Raw genomic sequence first — 20956 nt, 5'->3', positions numbered from 1 at the left:
ACACCACAATGTTTGTAACTCACGAGCCAAAGGTGAATGATTTACAAACTTCTCGGGTCAAAATAAACGTAAAACAATTTTCAATTTTATATGGATTGATGATTCAAATTCACCTTTTACTGAAAAGAATTATGGCGACGATTTCTGAAACTTGAATCTTTCAAGGTTGAATTCAGAATGTAAAGTTCTAAAGGAGACTAGCTTGGAGTGATTTGGAGGTGAAGTTTCCTGAAAGTTATTCCAAAAAATAGATTAACAGCAATGTATCTAATACATCTACGAGTACTTTTTCCATCAACCGGAGTAAAGTTATATTTATCCTGTATTGCTCATAAAACTACATCACACAATCAATAATTAAAGCAAGTCACACTATACTATCCTCCAAACAGGATCTCAACCTACGTCACTAAGGCTAGGAGCAAACTAAATTAATTAACCTGTTATCTTTCGATGGAAATATCATATACAGGATGTAATGTTAAGTCTTCTTTTCGCCACTGACAAAAAAGACATTGCTTCTTAAACACTATTATTGATAAAATACATTAGAAATGAAGATTGTGAAATAGAGAACAGTACATGGGCGCGCATAGATATGGAATTTCTCTTCGAGTGTTTAACTCGATAGCTAACGAGTGAGCACGAGAAGAAAAATTCCATATCTACAAGCAACCGTCTATTATTTTGTTTATAATATAAAAACAATAGCCCTTTACTGAAAAGAAAAGCGGACTTATGAATGAATGAAAATAAATGAATCGACAATCCCTGAATAACTATTGTAGAGTGCGTTGGTGCTAACTCTTGAGATGGAAAAATGCGTTGAATATTGATTACAAAAACAACAATGGTCGTAAATTTCAATTTACAAAATTCTCATTGATTGACTTTGTCCTTACCGACAGAAGAAATCTTTCAGGTAAACGGCAAAAGTTGGCTAGTGGCAGATCTTCCAGTTGTTGACTTTCATTCTCAGCTGAGAGAAATGGTAACACCAAAGCCACTAAATGTGCAACTTTCAGTTTTTTCTCAGTATATTGGTTTCCCACCCCATCTAAGAAAGTTTGAACCTTACAGTCTGTTAGCGATACGCATATTTTAGTGTTTTACCGGCATAATTCGAGAAAGCTCCGACAAAAAAACTTCTATTGAGAATCGAGAAGGCTTTGCCGTTCATTCATCAACCTGATCGAGTGGCGCCAATGGCAAGTGCGGCTGATTGGCTATATCAACACACGTGAAAGAATACGATATTTTTTCACGTGTGTTGTTACGGCTTTTCTCAGAGCCGCAAATCCCTGTGTAACACCACAGTTCATGTGATAAAAAATGTTTGTACATAGCTCTTGTGTGATTAAGTCTCTTAAAAATATTAATAGGAGGTAAAATTAACTGAAACTGAAGATTTAAAAAAGCTTAACTTTACCTAAAAGAATAGTGAAAATAATTTCTAGCAAGGATGATTTACTGCTTTCGCGTTTTTGTGCCAAAATAGAATTTCAGTAAACTGATTCGTGCGTTATACAGTTCATTCACGCTTACGGAACACTGTAATGGCCTCCTACGAAATTGCGCAACAGCGTGCGTTTTTATCTTCGTAATATAGTAAAACTTTTCCCTTTTTAATTGTTATAAACAAGCAATCGCATGTTACCAGTCCTTTAAAAGTTGCCTTTATTTAACTAACGAGCGGTTTCTTTCCCCTACCCCTGCTATTTCACATCTCTTCATTCAGAATGACAAAACACTAACAGCCTAAATGAACGTTAATTAGAACAAGTGAAGTATACTTGGAAACTTGATACGCTTTCTTGATGATATTATATTCCGGCTGAGCTCTTTGATTTCGCTGTCGCTACCGATGAGGGATATTACCCTGGCAATTATCATGCTACAGTATTAATAAAGGTCACTTTACATGCGCATTGGCGTCCTTTGGCTCTATGAAACTCAGATGGATTTCGCCAGCGTCGAATGCTTTCATGAAGAGCACTTTAAGTGAGAAGTAAATAAAGAAAATACTGTTGATGAATTCCATTAAATTGCCTTGGTGGGGAAGGATTCATCTGGTGGTGAGAACAAAGAGATAAGATGAACCCGCAAAGTTGTTATTGTTTTGTACTTATTCAACCTTTTTCTTTGTTAATCCTTATATCATTGTTTCTTCGTGGTTTGGTAAAATCTCCCATTTAAAAAGTGCATGCAAGATGTGTTTTCTGTTATTGCACTTCATAGCATATCATTAGCAAGTCTTAATCTGAATATACAACTGCGTGGTCTGTATTTTAGTATGAGGAATAAAGGTAACTTTTTTTTTCAAACTTTCACGTATATATCTGTTTAATAGACCATTCAGTTATACGGTACTAAATACCCAACGCGATATCTTCACTCTTTACTTTCCCATAATCAAAACGAACTACCTTATTGGTTGCTTTGATACTCCCCATTTTTTGCTTGAAAGACCTTCCATCTCATTCCATACTTCTAGTGTGGGCAAATAAGGAACTTCCACTTTGACATAACCCTGAGACTGCCTCATAATTGATAATTGACGCTTTCTCTAGCGTCTCCACATCATTATGGTTCGCACGAAGTATTAGAAGTTTCCATATTCTTATTAGCCAGGTAGGAGGACCAGGCAGGAAAATATCTTCTCTTTTTACTACTCTACTTGAGGCAACACTGCTAATATCTCATTACTTTTGTTGCGACTAATATGCAACCTCTGAAAATGTTAGCATGCTATACACGTTAAACAAGGTAGACCAAAGTCAAGTGTAACTTCTACTCCTAGATCAGTGTTAACGGCCTTCCGAACAACTATGTCCTCCGGGTTTTTGTATATCCCATGTTTTTCAATTTTTTGTTTTTTTGTTTTAGTTTTCATTCTATTTTAAAGAGCTAAATTGTCTCTGACGCTTAAAAATATTTTCACCAACTCCTTCAGGTTGGATCGCCAATTATTCAGTGTAATTTAGGTTCACCGTAAAACATACTCATATTCTTAGCGTTACGCTCAGTCGCAAACTGTAGAAAGCGATTTATGACTTCGGCTCGGGTTTACGAGCCTTGTTATGTTATTGTTGAACTTTAGAAAAATACCCTTAATTAGCCTGCCCACTTGCCGCCTCCCTTCATTTATTTATTTATAAACGTTAATTGAGTTACCCAAACGTAAAAAGGTGAGAAATCACTTTCTTTGTTCCCTTCGACTTGCGGACAACATATTTTCTTTTATATTCATTGCGCCAGTGGCTAAGAGAAGCGAAAAGGGCTTTGGCGACGATAATGAGCCCGAAAAAGATCAAATGACTAGTATAAGTTGTATTTAGCCTAGCAGAGTTTGAATTTAGGAAGAAGCTGCAGTTGTAAGGGTTCACGAGTGTTCGAAAAGTTTTAATCAACATAAAGAGTTGTTTTATTAAAACTATTATGCGTAATTTTTCGCTTGCTTACTGTCCAGATCTCGCTTTTCTTGTCACAAACTTCCCCACCCCACCCCCTTGATGTGTTCAAACTGCAACAATCATTACCACATCCTCCCCCACAAAGGCTGTGTTTGTAACACTCATCGCTTCAGAAGAAATTTTAATTTCGCGCTCAGTGAGCTGGCTACGCGCCGGTGATTCCTAACCTTTGTCCTACGAACAATAGAAACCCTTTCCTTCGAACAAGAGATAAGGACCTAAAAGGAGCGAAAGCTTTACTTATTGTCCAGCCAAAATCCGAACCAAAAATTTGATATGATATTGTTTGTAGGTGTTATGCCCGTAAGGACTTCCAACTCGGAACAAGCGTGGTCCCCATCGTTTGTAGCATTTCAAATTTTCCCTATATTATCCGCAAATAATAATAATACTAATAAAAATAACTAAAAATCTTCTATATACAACCCGTTTATAATTTTGATGAGAAGTAGGTTTGAATATAAACAACACTTACACAGGCACAGGTTTAAAATGCATTTATTCCCAGCTGCTTAATTGTGTTTGCAACATTCATTCAGTAACACCTTTCAAGCTGTTTATTCATCTTGTACCAATCCTGAAAAGTTGAAATTGTTTTAAGTGCGTTTACAGGACACTACTGTGTAAAAAGTAATAACCATAGGTGGGCTCACCTTTCAGGTAAAGAAATCCGCCAAGATTTCCCTCGACACAAATGTTTTGGTTCATAGCTTACTCGGTAGTAACGCCCGCATAATCAGTGCCTGAGGCACGGGTTCGAATCCTGTCCAAGCTTGCACCCTTTAGGCACCCTCGCTATAATTGCTAAAAATTGCATGTCCGCCTGCTAGGATCAAATCTTTGGTCGAATTTCATCCGCAGGTCAAATGAAATTTATGTCTTCAAAGAGAATTGTGATCAGACTGCTGAACATCTTATACTGGCCGTATTCAATTGCCAGAAGGGCTTGGAAAACACAAGGGAAACACTGTTCTTTTTTATTTATTTGTTTTTTCCAGCACTATCTTTTCTCCTTCACCTCCTCTTTGCTAACACTTTTAGCAAATTGTGGTTAAGCTGAAAATGTGTACTTCTGACTCTTTTATTCAAGAGCAAGTCAAGTTTAACAACTGGTCTAGACAATTTAACGATGTAAGTATAACTCTAAAATAGCGTTTGGAGGCGTATTATTGAAGTGAGTGGTGCTTGAATGTCTCTGAAAAGGTCCTACTTGGTGACCTCCTACTCTAACTATCTCGACTTGACTGAATATACAATCAATACAAATTTTTTTAAGCAGTTTGATTTTTTGGTCGATTCGTCTCACTTATTTTGTCTTTTTTAAAATTACTTTATATGGGTTAGATTTGTTGCCAATTTATGGTTGGAATAACTTATTTCCACTTGTTTTAATTGGCTGAGTCAACAAAAAAGGAAGAGAATGACTTAAGTCACCTCAGATTGACTATCTGCTAACGTTTTTTAATATAACCTATTAGTGTTATTTTGCCTTTTTGAATTACTTGTATTGAACCAACAGTAAGGAGGTGAGTTTTAACCATTTTTATTGGGTTAAAGTCATGTTAAAAGTAGGTCATCTCCGCTCAATTTAGCGAGCAGTATTATAATTGTTTATGTAAACGACTAACGGTGCATGCAACTAGACAAACCGTAAATTACATTTATAGAACCACACCATACCAACTATACAATTGATCGGGCAATAGATCTGAGAAATTCGTTTTATTGCCATTAGAATTTGAAATTGACAACACATATGCTACATCACGTTCCACTAAGATTCTGAAAATGAATAGCAGAAAAAAAAGATGGATTTGAGAACATTTTGATGTTGCAAATTTACATCTCTTACTTTTCCATCTTCGAGAAAACTTTTCAAATAAAAGATAAAAATCTAACTGGCTCTTTTCCTTTTTTTTCCTTATTTTCTTCTTTGTCAGTGTTTTATTTCGTTGTTGTTATTGTTTTTTTTTTCTGATCTTTAAATAAGGGGGTATTCATGACCAGTCATAGAGCGCTTACTGCCTGTAAGAGTACTAAAGCATAATACACATAAATGTAACCAATTATGATACGATTACACAAAATTCATCCTTTTTTCAACCAGCATCGATTTAGTCTGTGTCGCAGTGGCGGAGGTGACACTAAGGTATGCCATTCATGTAGTAAACATAATAACCGTCGCAATTTATCACTCAGACGGCGCTTGGTTTGTAGCAGCAGTCTAAATGCCAGTTGAAGGTGTTTCTTCGAAGCATCAAACCAAAAATGGCTTCTCCACCCTCCTACCAGTGTTGAGCGAGAACTTCATAAATGCAGTACAGGGCAACTTCAATTCAGAATTTCATCATCATTACCACAAACTCGTATTTTTCTGTGAGAAGAATTTGAAACAATTAAAAACCAAAACCCTGAGGTTCGTTTGAGTGATAAAGAATTAAGATAAGTTTTTGGGTATTTAAAGGTAATAGTACTCAGTGGAATCCAGTTTGGTCAGTAATAATACGAGTGACAAAATCGGACGGCTGCGCAGCAGGACTCCGAGTTGTTTATCACGAGTATGATTACAGACCTAATTGGACGACATGAAGTCTTATCACCAATTTATCACAAAAAATTACAATTTCCGAGAAAAGAATTATAGTCAAGTTACGAGAGAAGAAAGGGAAAATTTGCATTTAATAGACTGATACTAACCTCACTACTGTGCTCTAAACTATTGCCACTGTTCATGGGAAAAAATTCTCCATTTTGAAGAAAGTCTGTACACTGTTGATATGGTGATTGAAACCAAAGTTTTGATTGCTTGATTGGTTTAAACTACAACTTTAAATGTGATCGCCTCATTAATTTTTCAGATAACAAACTCTCTGATAACAACTTGGCAATCAAGTTAGTGGAAAATAGGAGTTTTTTGAACCAATCACAAGCGAAGAAATGATATATGTATTTTTTTATTATGCTCTGAATCGTTCTCTGAGAACTAATATACAAAAAGGAGAAAAAATATAATACTATCTGGAATGATTTCAAAACTAATTTCCAGGATAATTAGGGCCCCTTCGTTATTTTATTCGGTGTATTTGTGAGAATTTACCGCTACATTTTTGTAGGAAATACGTTGGTTAGCAAGGGATCCAAGATTTCAGTTCGCTTTTAATTTAGGACTAAATGCAGTGGCTTTTCTTTCATACATTCCTCTCACCTTACACGAGAATTATAAGAGTGGAATGCTGTTGAATTTGATCGTGAATCAAACTTCCTGCATGTTGAAGTTAAGCCAGTCAATCAAAGTAATATATATTACGATGTTTACTCACTCTATTGCTTTGTTTTTTGATGTCATTATCGTTTTCACCGTGAGGAATGAATGTTCTGCGGATTGAAATCAGATGCCTACGATGCCAGAATCAGCTCAGGTTTGCACTTTTTATGTCTTAAATTTTAGATCAGTGCCGATGAAAACTAAGACAAGAAAGTCATGCTCACGCTGTGCAAGGAAAATGACAACCAATTTTATTGGTTTTATTTGTTGTTGCCTGTTGCATAACTCTTAATAAGATCATGTTGTCGTCCTTGCGATGGCGATCTTTAAAGAGCCCAAGTTTCCATTTTCAAGAACAAACATAATGCTGACGTGTCGTTGTAACGACTGCTAATTCATTTATAAAACATAACGGAGAGAAGTTATCGACCGAGTTTCTTACCGCTGTTTTTGCTGAGCGCGCCGTTGTTAACTGACGTTACCGTCCTTTTCCTAAATCACCTTAATATTTCCTGAGTGCTCTCTCTCCCTCCCCCCTCGACGCTGACATTGTGTCGCAGTTGCAGCATCTCACTAGCCAATTTGAAGATATAAGTTCATGCCTTGTTTCTGGAGAGAAGGAAGGGCAATTATGACCAGTCACTTATCAACAACGCTGCCGATGAAGCTCAAGCCAGACTTTACAACTTTCCTGGGGTTTATTGACATCAGAATCAAGCATAAGGTCTAAAAGGTGTTTTATTGAAGGCTCTGACTTACAATAAACATGACGCGCTTATTGACAACTTTTCCACTTGTTACAATTCTCTTTGCTTTGTACCATGTTCCTCTAGAAGGCACGTTCGTGTTCAAATTATCCTTACTGTAGAAGCCATGTTTGATGAGCACGTTTGAGCCAAATCACGAAGTTATTTGAATATCACGTTCTACAATGAATTAGAATTCTTAAAATGAGTTAAACAATCCAGAAATTAACTACAAATTAGACTTCAATTCACTACCAAATATCTAATTTAGTGATATTCTTAGACCTTTTCATTACTTTTTTTATTTTGAGTGAATTATTAGTAATGTAAGCATGATCTATATGGACATCACTTTAAGTCCTAATGATTATAACGCTCGCAAAGGAGTTATGAAAATTCTATTAAATGGGCTACCTAGCTTATTGATAAACTTCAAAACCTCTAATAAACAATGTCTTGTATTTGTTTTTTTGTTTTTTGAAGCGTAGTCTGGGTGCAAAATTCTCACAAGCGAGTTGTGAAAATAAACAATTATAATTTTTATCGAACCACTAAACTCCCTGGCATACCTAAACGTTTTTATAAGTTATTTGATAAATCTGTACTCGCGATAAACGTCCTAAATTCACGAAAAAAAACGTCACTTTACATCTAGGTTGTATTGTAATGCTCGAAAAGGAGTTATAAAAATTCGAAAAATCAACTATTTAGATTAGTACTTGGGTAACTTAACAAACTGCCTAAGAACTGATTAATGACTTCTCATCCAATAAAATGTTAACTATTCTTTTGTTACATTTTTAATTATTCTTCTTTAAGAGATAGTGATGAAATAGAAAAAAACAAAACAAAAAAAAAAGATATCGATACTTAGCTGTGGAACTGGGATATTTATATAGTTGTTATGATCATTCAGAGTCTCTCAGAACTAAAGCCCAGGCCGTAAAATTTTCTGAGTTCTTTCATATAATCTGAAGCCCCAAATAACCGTTACTGTAACTCTTACTAAATAAAATTCTCGTAAACGAGTAAAAACGTTTTATGAAATTAACTATTTAGATCATCAGGATATTATTAAATATTAACGATGTGAGATATTAAACAGTAAATGCTTTGTTTCTTTTAGATTAAAGAACCTAGAAATGAGCTATTACTCGCTAAAACATGCAATTTTGAAATATGCTAAAAGAAAAACACTAACAGGTAGTTAAACTTGTCAAAGTCAACACACATACACACACAAAAAAATTAAATAAAATAAACAAACAAAAAATAAACATTAAAAAGAAAACAGACAAGGTCAAACCGAAATGAAGACAGAACTGCCATCACACGCCCATTCAGAGATAGCGCCCAATATGTTCAATAGCATGTTATGCAATCCATAGTTCAGCTGACTAATTTATGTTATTATTTTATCGAAGGGAAAATAAACAAAAAGGATTGTTTTGACTAAGATACTTCCACAGACACTACATAATGATTACTAGAATTCCATTTCTTCTTGAATTCTTGAATTCTCTTCTTCAGTCCTTACGGTCTCTTTAGTAATGGAAGGAGTAAAAGCACGTTGATTTATTTATTGCAAAACGTGTGTATTAATAATTTGTTTGCTTGATAAATCAACCGTCAGTCGGTCAACTGGTTCAGGCTTCTGACTTAGCACGCAGCTAGAAAATGAATCAGTTTATTGCCATGCTCACAGCAAGGGAAACGGTCAGGCAGACACTCAGGCAGAAAGTCAAGCAGATAGTTATACCATCTGTCTGTCAGCTTAATCAGTTAATGTAATCTGACGGTGTGGTGGCCAGCTCACCAGTTGGTCCGTTGACCAGACAGTATTATTCAGATTATGAAAAGGTTCTAGAGACTGAAGGTTCAAGAAATCAGGAGTCAACAGCCCATGCATGTACACGGAAATGCATCAGAGCAAAAGTACGAAAATTTCACCCTTCATCTCAAATCTGAAACTAGTTTCATAAGTTTGATAAGATATCAAAAAGTGCACAGTTTTTTTAAAGGTTTTCCGCACCCTTCAGTTAGTGGTACTCACTATTGAAGAAGACACAACAAACATTTACCTTGGTTTGAAAAGCAAGAACTAAAGTCTGGTGTCAAAAACCTCTTCATCCCCTGCTTGGAATACGAAAAGAGAAAAATATTTATATTAAGCCACTTAATCAGAATTTGTTTTTGCTAACACAATTTTAACTTGTCAGTATTAAAGAGTTTTAAAAGTTGAGGTTCATAAGCCTCGCTTCTAATTAATTAGCTTTACCACGTGGCAGCTATGTTTCCTCCATGTAAGCAAACATCTTTATAACTAAGAAATGTTACAAAAAGTGAGAGAGCTCTGGAAGATTCAAAGGTGCCATATTTAGTGTCAGTATTGCAAGTCAGGTCTTGGCCGTTCACTGTGACGAAGTACAATAGTACTCAAGTACTCTTATTTTCTCTTAATTCAATCACTTCTGATGTGGACCGCCGCGTTTCAACTTTCCTCAGACAATAACGTGGACAGATTATGTGTTAATTCATGACCACATCGAGTCTATGTTGGCTGTTTATAAAGAATTTACCTTTCTCTGTGTCCTCCATGTCAGGCTCAAGCCGCTTCCTTTCTTCTTCTTCTTCTTCTTCTTCTTCTTCTACCTTTTGAGCTTTTATAAAAGATGATTAATTGACCAAAAAGTAAATTAGAACTCAGTCTTTCAATTTATTTCTTTTTCCTTTACTTCAGCATGTTTACGAATCATTCATTTTTCATTGGCTACCAAAATGAAAGATGTCCCTTAATAACTAATCTGGTGCCTTAACCTCTTGGGTGAGAAATAAAAAACCCTCCCTCTCCTTTACCTTCATCACTAGGTATTGGAATTTCTTCACTCTCCACTTTCTCCTCAGATTTGCCAGCTGTGTGATGACAAAGTTATTTATTCGAATGAGGTAAAGTACATAAATATATAAAGTTGTCTAGATGGTAAACTCGGCCCATGGCCCTTCTATTGCTTAGGGCAATAATCAGTAAATTGGCCCAGTAAATTGGCCCAGTAAATTGGCCCAGTTAGCTTTTAATTTATAAAAAATACATAAATGATAATAATTATGATAGTAATTATAAAGCTTGCATAGTATGCAAAAATAACTAGGTGAAATTTATGGTAAATAATGTATAGTTCTTAAAAAATATGAATCGTTGTATTTACCTTCCTTAGTTAGCTCTTCTGTGTCAAGCTTTTTTTCTCCTTCTGAAGAAATTGAATTAGAACATATTGTACCTATTAAATGATGTTCATTTGAAGTACTGCAATTGACGAAGGTCAACGTTTGCCACCAATTCATCAATCACTTTTGTCTCTGTTGCTTCAGATACTGAATAAGTGCGTATACAACGCCTTCACGTAAATACCCTTGAAATTTAACTCGATGAACGCAGAGAGCCGAAAATGAACGAGGCAAAGCTGGTGCCCTCTTCCGTCTTCTCCATAAGACAATGTGTTTGATAAAAGGTGCATTAGTACTCATCCATTCAATCTTGTTTTTACTGAAGCATTTCATGAAATATTTTTTCTGTTTCTGTTTCTCAGCGACTACTAAGGTGAAAGATATGTTTCAATAACCTGCTTAACCTCCTGAGTGACCAATTAAAGCTACCCTCTCCTTTACCTTTGTCACTTGCCCTTGGAATCTCTTCACTCTCCACCTGCTCCACAGATTTGTCAGCTGTGTGATAGCAAAGTTATTAATTACGATGAAGTATAAGGACCTTAAGATTGACGTATACAAAGCAACAGAGTTGCCGTCACTGTCACTTTGTGAGTAAGCCAGGAGACTGGCCCAGATGGCAGATAAGTTCAAGAAAAGGTGACTTCCTCTATATGCGGCAATAAAGGAAACTTATGTTGCACAATGTGCATTTCAAGAAAAAAATCATTCTATTTACCTTCCTCAGCTAGCTCTTTAGTCTCAGGCTTTGTCTCTCCTCCTTGGCCTGCAGAAACTTGTAATTAGTACAACAAATTTGTAGTCAACGAATGACATTCATTTGAATAATTGAAAATAACGAATCGAAAGTGATCGAAATTGTGGGAGGATCACCAGAGAGAGGACATAAGCGAAAAATTCGGGAGCGTTGAAATAGTCGACGGTAAAATTTTGCCACTTCTTAAAGCCTTTGTTCAATTGCCACCAATTTGCCAGATAACTGTCATCCCTGTTGCTTCAGGTACTAAAAGAATGCGCAAAAAAGACCTCAATGCAGATGCCCCTCAACTTTAAAATATTTCGAATTTCGACTCAGAAAGCGAAAAAAATGTTGAGACTAAGCTGGTACTCTATTTCAGTCGATATAAATATCTTGACATTAACCAAAGTAAGGTTAGGTGTTCACCGAAACCAATGTGTACGACAATTGTCATATATATTTCAATGCTTGTATCAAGAGCCACGAGTTACATCAACGGCGAGCCTCCATATATAAAAAAGGTTCCTGTAAGCACCTTAAACTTCAGTCACTTCTAGTCTCTCCTGTAGTCGGATCTTTCATAAATTCAATGTGAAATAATGGTTTCATAAAAATAGACACTTATCAACATTAGAGCCTTCCGTCAAAGAGTAGACAATCCTAGTTACAAAAGGAGTTCAACATATACCTTCTTTTTGACTTTTTCGTCGATGCTGGCTTTCACCATGATGAACAGCAACTGCAATAAAGAATATCCTTCTTTTAAATAAGTTGCAAATTGTTTGGGAGAGGGTCCAGCGTTGATAACAAATCTTATTTAAGTCTAATTACATTCAAACATAAATAGAACTACCCCCTTCCCTCTATTCCGCCAAAGAGGATTAAAACAGTTTCAGGCAAAATGTGCGAGCCTCAACTTTTTTTTACTCACACAACTACCTACTATACTTTAGCGCGGGAAATTAGAAATTCGCTTTTTGCGTTCGAATCTCCGTCCCATTTCATTTTCTTTTCTTAGAGGTTAGCTTGCTGCTAATAATTATCTATTGATGTTATTAACCAGGTATTACGCAAGAGTCTTCCCACCAAAATATACAACGCCTCATGTTGAGTGCGTTAAAGACATAAATACTTCTAATTTTGCACAATTTCCTTTCACACCTAGTGTCCGCGAGACTGTCAATCCAGAGTTAAAAATCTTTTTTTTTTTTTGAATTTGCAATGACTCGTTACTTTCAGTATGTAGGGAAGGCTTCTCTTATAAATTCCTTTATAGGAGAAACTTGGAGTCTTTTCTATAAACTGGTGGTAACAGCCAGCACTAATAATATAGTTTCCTACAAAAAGTTCTTTACCTTCCACAGTCTTTTTAGTGGCTGGTCTGATATCAAAATCATCCTCATAATCTGTTTCAAACAACAAGTAGAGTGAAACATGTCATGACTTTTGTGGTGCGTTTATTCTTCAAATGAATTTTACAGAAAATAATATTCGTATGACGTAATTCAGATACGAAATCTTTAAAAAAACAAATAAACAAACATAAAATACTTTCGATAAAGTTTACTGTACAGTTTAGTTTCCGCATTGAATGCGCATAAACTTAACAACTTCTGGCACGATAGACTACTCAGTTGAGTTAAAACTTGGTTAAACTTGTCATACAGCTCGCATTGTTTTACATCTGCGAGTTTGTGCGCATGAGATAGTCTGTTGAAGTCATACTTTTGCAAAAGACAGTTGATTTGATCGAATACTTTCAAGTTCTTTTATTCATTCCTACTACTTTATTTCTTGCAAAGTAGTTGGCGATTTTTAGGAACAGTTGTAAATAGCGGTTGAAGTCATAGCTTCAGTACTGATATTGTGAATGAAGAGGCTGTCTACGACTTAATTTCATATTTTTTCATGAATGAAGTTTCCAGAGGAAGAACAACAACATCAACTGAAATAATGATAATAATAATAATAATAATAACTATAATAATAGGCAGGAAATTTTAATTCAAGTTAGAAGACATTATACCTGAGGAAGATGGAGTCTCATCCCCACCACAGGCTTGTTCCATTGCTGTTGATGGTTCAAATCGTTATGTTAGAGTTATTTATCAGATAATAAAAGCAAAAAGGTAAAACATTGAATGATTATTTCGATACGTATCATCCATTTATTAGATCTGTGCCATATTGATAACGATATTACCTTTGTTGCACATGACACCTGTGCAGGTTTCTAATTTAAAGGGATGGGGATCTCAAAGGGGAAGTTCAGACACTGGGTCGTCGGAAAACTGTCGTCAGAATTGTTGTATGTAACTTGTGAAAAACCAAAGGACTTTTTTTGCAATTATCAACCAAAGGTGACAAAACCAATCACATTTATGTCATATGAAGAAACATTTCCTTAATCTTTCCCTAACCAAAATTCACACGTAGAACGTATCAAAATAGAAAAGATGAAAGTGAAATATGATCATCGCAGTGAATTTTCCAATTTAAGCAATTGGAAAGAAGAAGCCTGAAAAAAATCAGGGCTTCAACGGGATTCGAACCCTTGACCTCCGCGATACCGGTGCGATGCTCTACCAACTGAGCTATGAAGCCACACATTGGGAGCGAGGTCAATTTATTGAGTTCCTATCTTCCCGTGCAGTGAAATGATGTGAAGTTTTTTATATGAAATAATTCATATTTGTACTGCGGTTGTAGATGAAAGTGAAATATGATCATCGCAGTGAATTTTCCAATTTAAGCAATTGGAAAGAAGAAGCCTGAAAAAAATCAGGGCTTCAACGGGATTCGAACCCTTGACCTCCGCGTTTCCAATTGCTTAAATTGGAAAATTCACTGCGATGATCATATTTCACTTTCATCTACAACCGCAGTACAAATATGAATTATTTCATATAAAAAACTTCACATCATTTCACTGCACGGGAAGATAGGAACTCAATAAATTGACCTCGCTCCCAATGTGTGGCTTCATAGCTCAGTTGGTAGAGCATTGCACCGGTATCGCGGAGGTCAAGGGTTCGAATCCCGTTGAAGCCCTGATTTTTTTCAGGCTTCTTCTTTCCAATTGCTTAAATTGGAAAATTCACTGCGATGATCATATTTCACTTTCATCTACAACCGCAGTACAAATATGAATTATTTCATATAAAAAACTTCACATCATTTCACTGCACGGGAAGATAGGAACTCAATAAATTGACCTCGCTCCCAATGTGTGGCTTCATAGCTCAGTTGGTAGAGCATCGCACCGGTATCGCGGAGGTCAAGGGTTCGAATCCCGTTGAAGCCCTGATTTTTTTCAGGCTTCTTCTTTCCAATTGCTTAAATTGGAAAATTCACTGCGATGATCATATTTCACTTTCATCTACAACCGCAGTACAAATATGAATTATTTCATATAAAAAACTTCACAAAATAGAAAAGAATAGTATGTTTCATCATAGGTATTTCAATTTGAAAGAGCTCACCCACTTCAGTAGATTACTTGATTAAAGTTGAAATCAGAAAGTCAATCAGACATTAACATTAACATCAAAACATTATACATTTATACACATAAGTAATGAATGCGAGTTCTGAGTCGACCTATTAACTTCAAAGATTTACCGTTTGATTCCCTAGTTTTCTAATTGGCTAGTTTTTAAATGATGTTTTAAAGAAATAAGCATACATATGGAATACTGACCCGGTTGCAGAGCAGGCAATTCAGGGGCTTCCACTTCTGGAACTTCGTTGTGTTCTATTACTTGCATTTCAATCTGTTCTCCTATGGGGAAGATAATGCAGACACAAAAACAAACAAAACATGGGATTAAGAAGGGAAGAGAAGAAACGAAAGAGAGGTATTACACACAAAACCATAACGAGGCAAAGAGAATATACACATTGGGAATCACTATATTTACCCTCTTCGTTGTTAGCGTGTTCATGTCCATTTCCGATCTGTCCCTGCTGATTATTTACTCCTTCTAAGTAATAAAATAGCAGTAACATATCTTTTTTGGTCCTCTCCAAAGGGAGAATAAACTACTGTTAGGCCTATCCAGACATTTTAAGGAGGAGGGGGAAGGGAAGGGGGGGGGGGGGTAAGTTTCTGAAGAAACTGTGGTGCTGCGTCGGTGGAGGAGTATAACACACCAAACTATCTCGTCCATATATTGATTTTAAAAAATCCTTCTAACAGTCAGATTGTTTCTTTCCCTTGAAATTGAAGACCGAAGCTCAACCATTTATTGTTTTTTAATTACTTGGTTGCCCCTTAATAATTTTTTGAAGTAATAATGATAATTCCAATAATAATTCAAATAAATTTCTGAAGTGCATTGTTCTAATCTCTACTCATACCTATACCCCTTTCAAGGTCTGATTATGATATGTATAAATGGAATATAGCACCGTGCCTTCTTGATTTTGTCCACTGCTGAAAATCGATCGAACATTGGACCACACCTTCCTCAATTTTGCTTTCAAAACAGCTTGAACCTATACAGTAGAAATTTATTTAATAAAGTATGTCGGAATATAGATCAAACCGCTTTTAAATTCAAGTTGGTCTCTATGGTTATAACCAACAGCGGAGAAACAAACAAAAAACTTTGCGATCATTCATATTTTTTTCCATGCCCATTTTTTCTCCTTTTGGGTTATTTTTTTTTCTGTCATAAGGACATGAGAGAAACCGTCTTTGATTGACAATAGGAAAATTTATAATAAAAAAAAAACCGTTGGGACCGCGGGTGATTGATTCAGATAACTATCTCGCAAAGATGTCTCTTAAAACAACAAATGAAAGAATGTTCCATTCAAAAGCAAGAGAAAAATGGTACCTGTGGAGTAGAAAGGGTATACAGCAGTGGGTTGATAGCTGAATTGATCGGCAAGGCGAACACTGCAATCCACACAGCCAGATCACCAGGTGGATCAAACGTTTTCTCGACGTGCGACTTAATGCCGATAGCAATGATTGGTATCCAACACAAGAAATCGGTCAGAATAATGAAGAAGACTCTTTTGGCAAGTGCTCTTTCTCTTTTGGCCTGTGCACTTTGTGCTCTTGCTCGTATTTCACGAACAGTTCCATGCGCACCCAGCCGTCTGCTTGACGACCATGATTTCAACAAGATGGCAACATAGGCAACCGTAATAAATAGGAAAAGAGAAAAATTTAAAACGATGAAGATGGAAGTGGAGAATTCCCAGCCTTCTTGTAATTGCGGGGAAAGTTGCAGGGGCAGGCACACCACGTTCTTGCCATAATACCAGTCACCAAAATATCGCATTCCAGACAACGGAAGGAATGCCATGATGCCTCCCACAAGCCAGATAACTACACACATAATACGGGTCTGCCTTGGTGTAATTTTTGCAAACGTGTAAGGAAACACAATGTTCTTGAGCCTGTCCCATGCAATCAGAGAAATCATCATAACAGACACCTCGCTTGAAAGTACAGACATGGCGCCATTGAAATGGCAAAACCAGCCGGTGCGCCACTCATAGTCGTGCAGGTAGTATTCCCCTGACCATTGCAGGTCTTTTATACCTATAATGATGAGGTAAATACCCATGATGCCGTCTGAAATACCCAGATTTACCAACATAATAGACTGGACCATATTGTTATCAGGTAAGAAATACTGCCACCCAACCACAAACACAGACCCAAACAACGAAAGAAGGCCGACAACCCAAAGACTTCTCCTTGGAGCAAGGTTGCGGAACATGGAGTGACAGCTTGCGAAGTTATCATTGAAGGCAAATTCGCAATCGGCATCCTGCCTGAAAAGATCAAGGTGGCAGCACATCAGGTTGGTGTCCAGAGTTCTGGAATTAGAAAAAAAAGAGGAAATTAGAAAGCGTTCATCGTTAGAACAATGAGAGCAAAATTATGATTATCCAAAACGATCGGCAAGAAAACAGTGATCTATGCTGAGGCAAAGATAATTGATAAGCATTTTTCGTAAATTAATAGCAATTAGAAAGTCACGCAAAGCATGCCTCAGGCAATGGTATTTAATATCTAAATAAGGCTTCATATCATTTCAGGATTGGAATTGATAGAAGATGTTAACGTGAATGAAAATTTATTGATCAAATGAACCACAACAGACTGAAGGAAACAAAATCATTAAAATGATTGCATCACCCATATCACAATTTGACAATAATTTCTATTTCAAAAGTAATTCAGACAACATCCGCTCCAAATCTCCTTTTAAGCCATCGTGTTAAATTATTATAATGGAGTATTACACTCTGATAATGTGCGGCAAAAGCCCAAAAAAGCCTTTGGGGAGCTCAGCCATCAGGTTGTAGTGCATGAACCTGAAAGTTTAAAATAGAAGGTGAAAATTAAGTCAGATTATAATAAATTGCATATCTCATTTTCCCAAATAAGTAGTTGCAAAATTAAAAATTATACCCAATTGACTATAACACTCTAAATTAACTTCACACCTGCATCTTATCCGATTGCAATACATGCGGCTTTATTGTAAGTACTGTGATAAAAAACTGCCATTTACAGTGAACTTACAAAAATCGCAGTTCCCGGGCATTACTGAAAGTCGTGCTGGTGACATTTTGTATTTTATTGCCTAAGATATTTCTGCAAAAATTAATAACATAACTATTAACTAGCAGATGGTAAACAGGGTCTTGCATTGTCTGATTCTTAAAATTTCCCCTGAAGTTGCCGTCGGAACTATCATAGTTCTCAACTATGTTTGTTTGCTTTTTTGATAATATCTACCTTTGCTCAATAAAACCATGTTTATAGCAAGCCACATTTTTTTACCTTGAGAAAATAGCTAGTAATAAAATTAAGTTGTTGAGCATTATAATTTACACCACGCCTGTTGGAGATCATGTTAACATTTTCAAATAAGAATTCCATATTGTGAGCCTTTCTGTTGTGTACATTTTCATCTTCTAAAAAAAACTAGAAATTGTTTCGTACGTTATCAGCTGTACTCACAGGCCCTTGAGGTTCTTAACTCCCTCAAAAATCTTGTCAGGCAAAGCCTCGATTCTGTTCTCCGAGAGATGTCTTAAACAGGTTAGGGGGAATTTAAGTTAATATACAAGTAACATAGAATCACTAAGCGTGGTACATCTAATTTAAACAGCAAAACTGATATCAAAATTATACCACAATTATATAGATCTGGTGACAAATATTGTGATCAATTTATTATAGAGGCTAGTACTAATAGAGGATACTTACTATATTTACTAATGAGGTGTTCCCTATTATGGCTCCTTATTTTCTATTCCAACTAAAATCTGTGCAAGCTAATTCCCTCAGAAAATTAATCGCATGGTAGTTTTAATCCGAACCTTTGCACTTCAACTCAATATTTATAGACTCAGCTAAATTGAAGCCATTTTTTTCTTTGTTCAAAAAAGCTCTTTTCCTTTCAAGCTAACTTGATCATTGCGGCTCTATAATCTGAAGGACGAATATGAACAGAAATCTAATTAATGCACTTGAGCCGTTTATGGCTTAAACGTTAAAATTAAAAACCTTACTAATATATGATTATCATGCACTTCTTTGGGTATCACCTCTCTCCATTTAAATATGGTTAGTTTGTAAACATTTTCTTGCCAACTTTTATTCATTTTATTAGTTTTTTTAAATTCATATGAATGGGCTGGTTCTAAAATATGCTTTAGATTGCAACAGACCATGATGAAAAAATTAACGTTTAAGTCTAAATGTACTCACAACTCGAACAACTTCACTAAGCCCTGGAATTGATCTTCATGAAGCCTCTCAATTTTGTTGTATTCCATTTTCCTGAAAAAGCGCGGTGCAGATGTTAGACTGAAATACACAGATGAAGGGATATCTTTAAATCTACTCTTGTCTTAATTATCTTCTGAATTTACTGCAGTACAATTAGCTCCCGGGTTTGATATTTGAATATCACAGAAAAAAAGAAAACCTTAGACCCACATGAAACTTTCATGCTCTCAGGCTAGAGAAACTTTAGATTTTATTACCAGAAACCTCTGCTTCAGGTCTGTTGTTTAAAGCTGAGTTTGAAAAATCGTAAGTAAGCTATTGCCCGTTTTAGAAAAAATATTTAGGTTGCTTTAGTATCTAAGTCAACAAATTATAAGCCTCTATCGCAAAATATAATTGCAAGACAAAAACAATTTAGCAGCTTAAATTAAATAAGAAATGTAAATTGCTATAGACTAGGAAGCCGATTTACTCACTTATTGCTGTTATTGCAAGGTAATTCTTAGTGACAGCTTTTTTTATTTATCTTAACTCAAAGAGAATCTCACTTACAGAAATCTCACAGCTGTAATGTTTTTAAAGATGTATGGCGGTAGATTTCCAAGTTCATTATTTGACAAATCCCTAGAATGTAATAATAACTGTAGTTACGAATCTATTATCATGACATTACCAATACTGATTCATAGAATAAAAAATATTGCCTGCTTTTGAAGAACAACTGTTCATAAAATAATGTTTGCCTCCGCAGTAGTTTCCAGTTTAATGTATTTATTTTGAGTTCCTTAGCTATCTGGAGGAACATTATAGATGGTTAATTTTTTTCAAAATCCGGCAACAAAACGCTGGTTATGACACTATCAAGAAACGATATAGTGCGGACCAAAAGAGCAGAAGATAATCCGTGAATATTTTCTGGGAAAAAATATCATACAGAAAGCTTTTTTCATACAAAATAGAAAAATTGATTATAATATACTAAATACTAAATATACTATTTATACTTAATACTCTCACGACGACGAAAAAAAGGAATACAAAAACGCGGAATGTATCATAATGTTGCTACCTCGCGTGCAGTAGTTGAACAATACCCAACTTGAAAATCATCAACACTAATTAATCATTTTATTTTTATTAATATTATTGTTATTGTCATTGTTTTCATTGAGATTACAGTTATTACTGTTGTTGCAGCCTTGGTTTACTGGTTTATCATGCTGTGCTAAAAGCAGGTGTTTTATCCGGACAAAATTTTGAGTTGCTAAGTTGCTATCAAACAGAAGCAAATCACTAATAAGGTTTTCATTGATTTTCAAACCTCCAAGTACGTCAACTTTACTCACCAAAGCACATCTAAATAACATAGCATTCTAAAATTCACCTAAACAGTTTTACAAAAATTGACTGTGAAATTTTCATGACACGGAGACAAAAAGTGATCCCTAGAGTTTATTGCTAATCCTTATGGAGGAGAATGATCCTGGGGTAGTGGGTCTTCTTTTCTTTTGCTCTGCTTATAATCAGTGACTTCCTTTATCGTAGTTTCATCTGGAAACTTATTCATTTTTATCACCAAAACTGTGTTGCCAATTTCGACTGATACCCACTTTAGACCTTTCAGTGTTACCTTACGTGTTTCTGTTGACTGAATGTGGCCACGCAGCTTTGAGAAATGTGCCTTTTTGTAAAAATTCAATGACCTCTTTTCGAATTTTTTCTTTGGTTAAATGATTATTGTAC

The 20956-nt window shown here is 35.6% G+C and overlaps 1 protein-coding gene across 1 annotated transcript; it reads right to left on the bottom strand.

Annotated features, from left to right (window-relative positions):
* Positions 1–7701: 7701 nt before the first annotated feature.
* On the bottom strand, positions 7702–19804 carry LOC131790203 (G-protein coupled receptor GRL101-like). Its single transcript, XM_066166473.1, has 19 exons — positions 19766–19804; positions 19193–19264; positions 18440–18511; positions 17999–18070; positions 17716–17787; positions 16290–17286; positions 15864–15945; positions 15369–15431; positions 15149–15229; positions 13475–13519; positions 12804–12854; positions 12137–12187; positions 11428–11475; positions 11151–11207; positions 10691–10732; positions 10341–10397; positions 10064–10144; positions 9566–9620; positions 7702–9026 (listed from the first exon to the last, which is right to left on the bottom strand). Exons 2-18 carry the CDS (start codon positions 19258–19260, stop codon positions 9586–9588), a joined length of 1974 nt encoding a protein of 657 aa, XP_066022570.1. The 5' UTR covers positions 19261–19264; positions 19766–19804; the 3' UTR covers positions 7702–9026; positions 9566–9585.
* Between the last annotated feature and the right edge of the window lie 1152 nt (positions 19805–20956).

This window comes from Pocillopora verrucosa, chromosome 5, assembly GCF_036669915.1.
Source record: "Pocillopora verrucosa isolate sample1 chromosome 5, ASM3666991v2, whole genome shotgun sequence".
Taxonomy (NCBI): domain Eukaryota; kingdom Metazoa; phylum Cnidaria; class Anthozoa; order Scleractinia; family Pocilloporidae; genus Pocillopora; species Pocillopora verrucosa.
This window is presented reverse-complemented; position numbering and strand designations above follow the sequence as displayed.

What these genes read in the sequence shown, in the direction of transcription:
- LOC131790203 (XM_066166473.1), bottom strand. Translation starts at nt 19,260, where the DNA reads ATGGAATACAACAAAATTGAGAGGCTTCATGAAGATCAATTCCAGGGC. An exon ending in CACTAAAAAGACTGTGGAAG is followed by an intron (nt 12,188 to 12,803) that starts GTAAAGAACTTT and finishes TCTTTATTGCAG; the next exon opens with TTGCTGTTCATCATGGTGAA. An exon ending in CATGGAGGACACAGAGAAAG is followed by an intron (nt 9,621 to 10,063) that starts GTAAATTCTTTA and finishes TCGTATTCCAAG; the next exon opens with CAGGGGATGAAGAGGTTTTT.